Source organism: Microchirus variegatus (genome assembly GCF_963457635.1).
Source record: "Microchirus variegatus genome assembly, chromosome: 18".
NCBI classification, from domain to species: Eukaryota; Metazoa; Chordata; class Actinopteri; order Pleuronectiformes; family Soleidae; genus Microchirus; species Microchirus variegatus.
In genome coordinates, this window is record NC_139819.1 from 22,518,457 (window position 1) to 22,519,596 (window position 1,140).

At 44.3% G+C, this 1,140-nt stretch overlaps 1 protein-coding gene across 1 annotated transcript in view; it reads left to right on the plus strand.

The window, feature by feature from the left end:
* eme1 (essential meiotic structure-specific endonuclease 1) overlaps positions 1-404 on the plus strand; it is a gene marked incomplete at both ends in the record, with an annotated part of 1,702 nt that extends 1,298 nt beyond the window's left edge. The window contains 3 exon segments of the mRNA XM_083904667.1: positions 3-131; positions 230-232; positions 234-404. Coding sequence (XP_083760793.1) covers positions 3-131; positions 230-232; positions 234-404 — 303 coding nt within the window.
* Positions 405-1,140: the final 736 nt, after the last annotated feature.

Below are 1,140 nucleotides of genomic sequence, written 5' to 3' on the forward strand. Positions count from 1 at the left end.
AGCGGGTGGATCGCGGCGGCGGGGGTCTGCTGCAGGTGTGGAAGAGGCAGATCCAGCAGCTGAACAGAGTCAGCGCTGACATGGCCTCGGCCATCGTGGCGGCGTATCCTTCGCCACAGCTGCTCGCCAAGGTAACGAGGCCGAGATGCAAAACGACGTAAAAAAACAACAACGTTATTTATTCTCGCTAAAAATCTAAATGTGTGTGTGTGTGTGTGTGTGTGTGCAGGCCCTACCGTCTGTGCAAGAGCGAGCGCGAGAAGACGGACCTGCTCGCCGACCTCCTGATTCGCCGAGGAGGAGGTTTGACCTCCACGACGCGGCGCGTCGGTCCCGAACTTTCCAAACGCCTCTACCTCACGATGAGCTCGCGCGACCCGGAGCAGGCGCTGGACGCCACGTGACCTACGACCTCACGAGGTTTTCTAATCTTGGGACTTTTTAATTTTTTTAATGTCGTGTACGATTTTTACGGTTCATGCTAACTATTGGCTCACTTTCTCTGTGAGAGAAATGCTAACCTAACATAATGTCGCTACTACGCGTTAACAGCGTTAACCTTTCGTTCGTGACATGGTAAACCTGAAGGTTTTGGTAACCTCTTGCTTGATTTGATTAGCTACATCATGCTAAAACAGAGGATTTATGTGCGTTGAAAAAACTAGTTTGTATATTTAATACTTTTAATCGCACACAGACGATTAATCACCTGGTTAGCTAGTTTGTCTGGTAAACATCTTGCCCTAGACGATTTTATTTTTTTTCTCTGTGGGAGAAATACTAACAAAAACATAATGTCGCTGCTTTATAACATTTTAAACACAAATTCTAGTGCTGGGCATGCTAACGCGTTAACAGCGTTAACATTTCGTTGAGGTTCATGACATGGTTAACCTGAAGGTTTTTGGTTCCAAAGCTAACCTCTTGCTTGATTTGATTAGCTACTTCATGCTTAAACAGCGGAAAATTTAGGTTAGCTTTGTAACCTAAAACCTTCAGGTTTACCATGTCATCAACAAATAAAGCAAAGAATAATTTTTTCCCCCTTTTGTTTGTTATGATGTTGGCAGCTAACATGTGCTAACAAACATAAGTTCAGAGAAAAAATTTCAAATGTTTCATGTAGTAATCAAGTTGGCT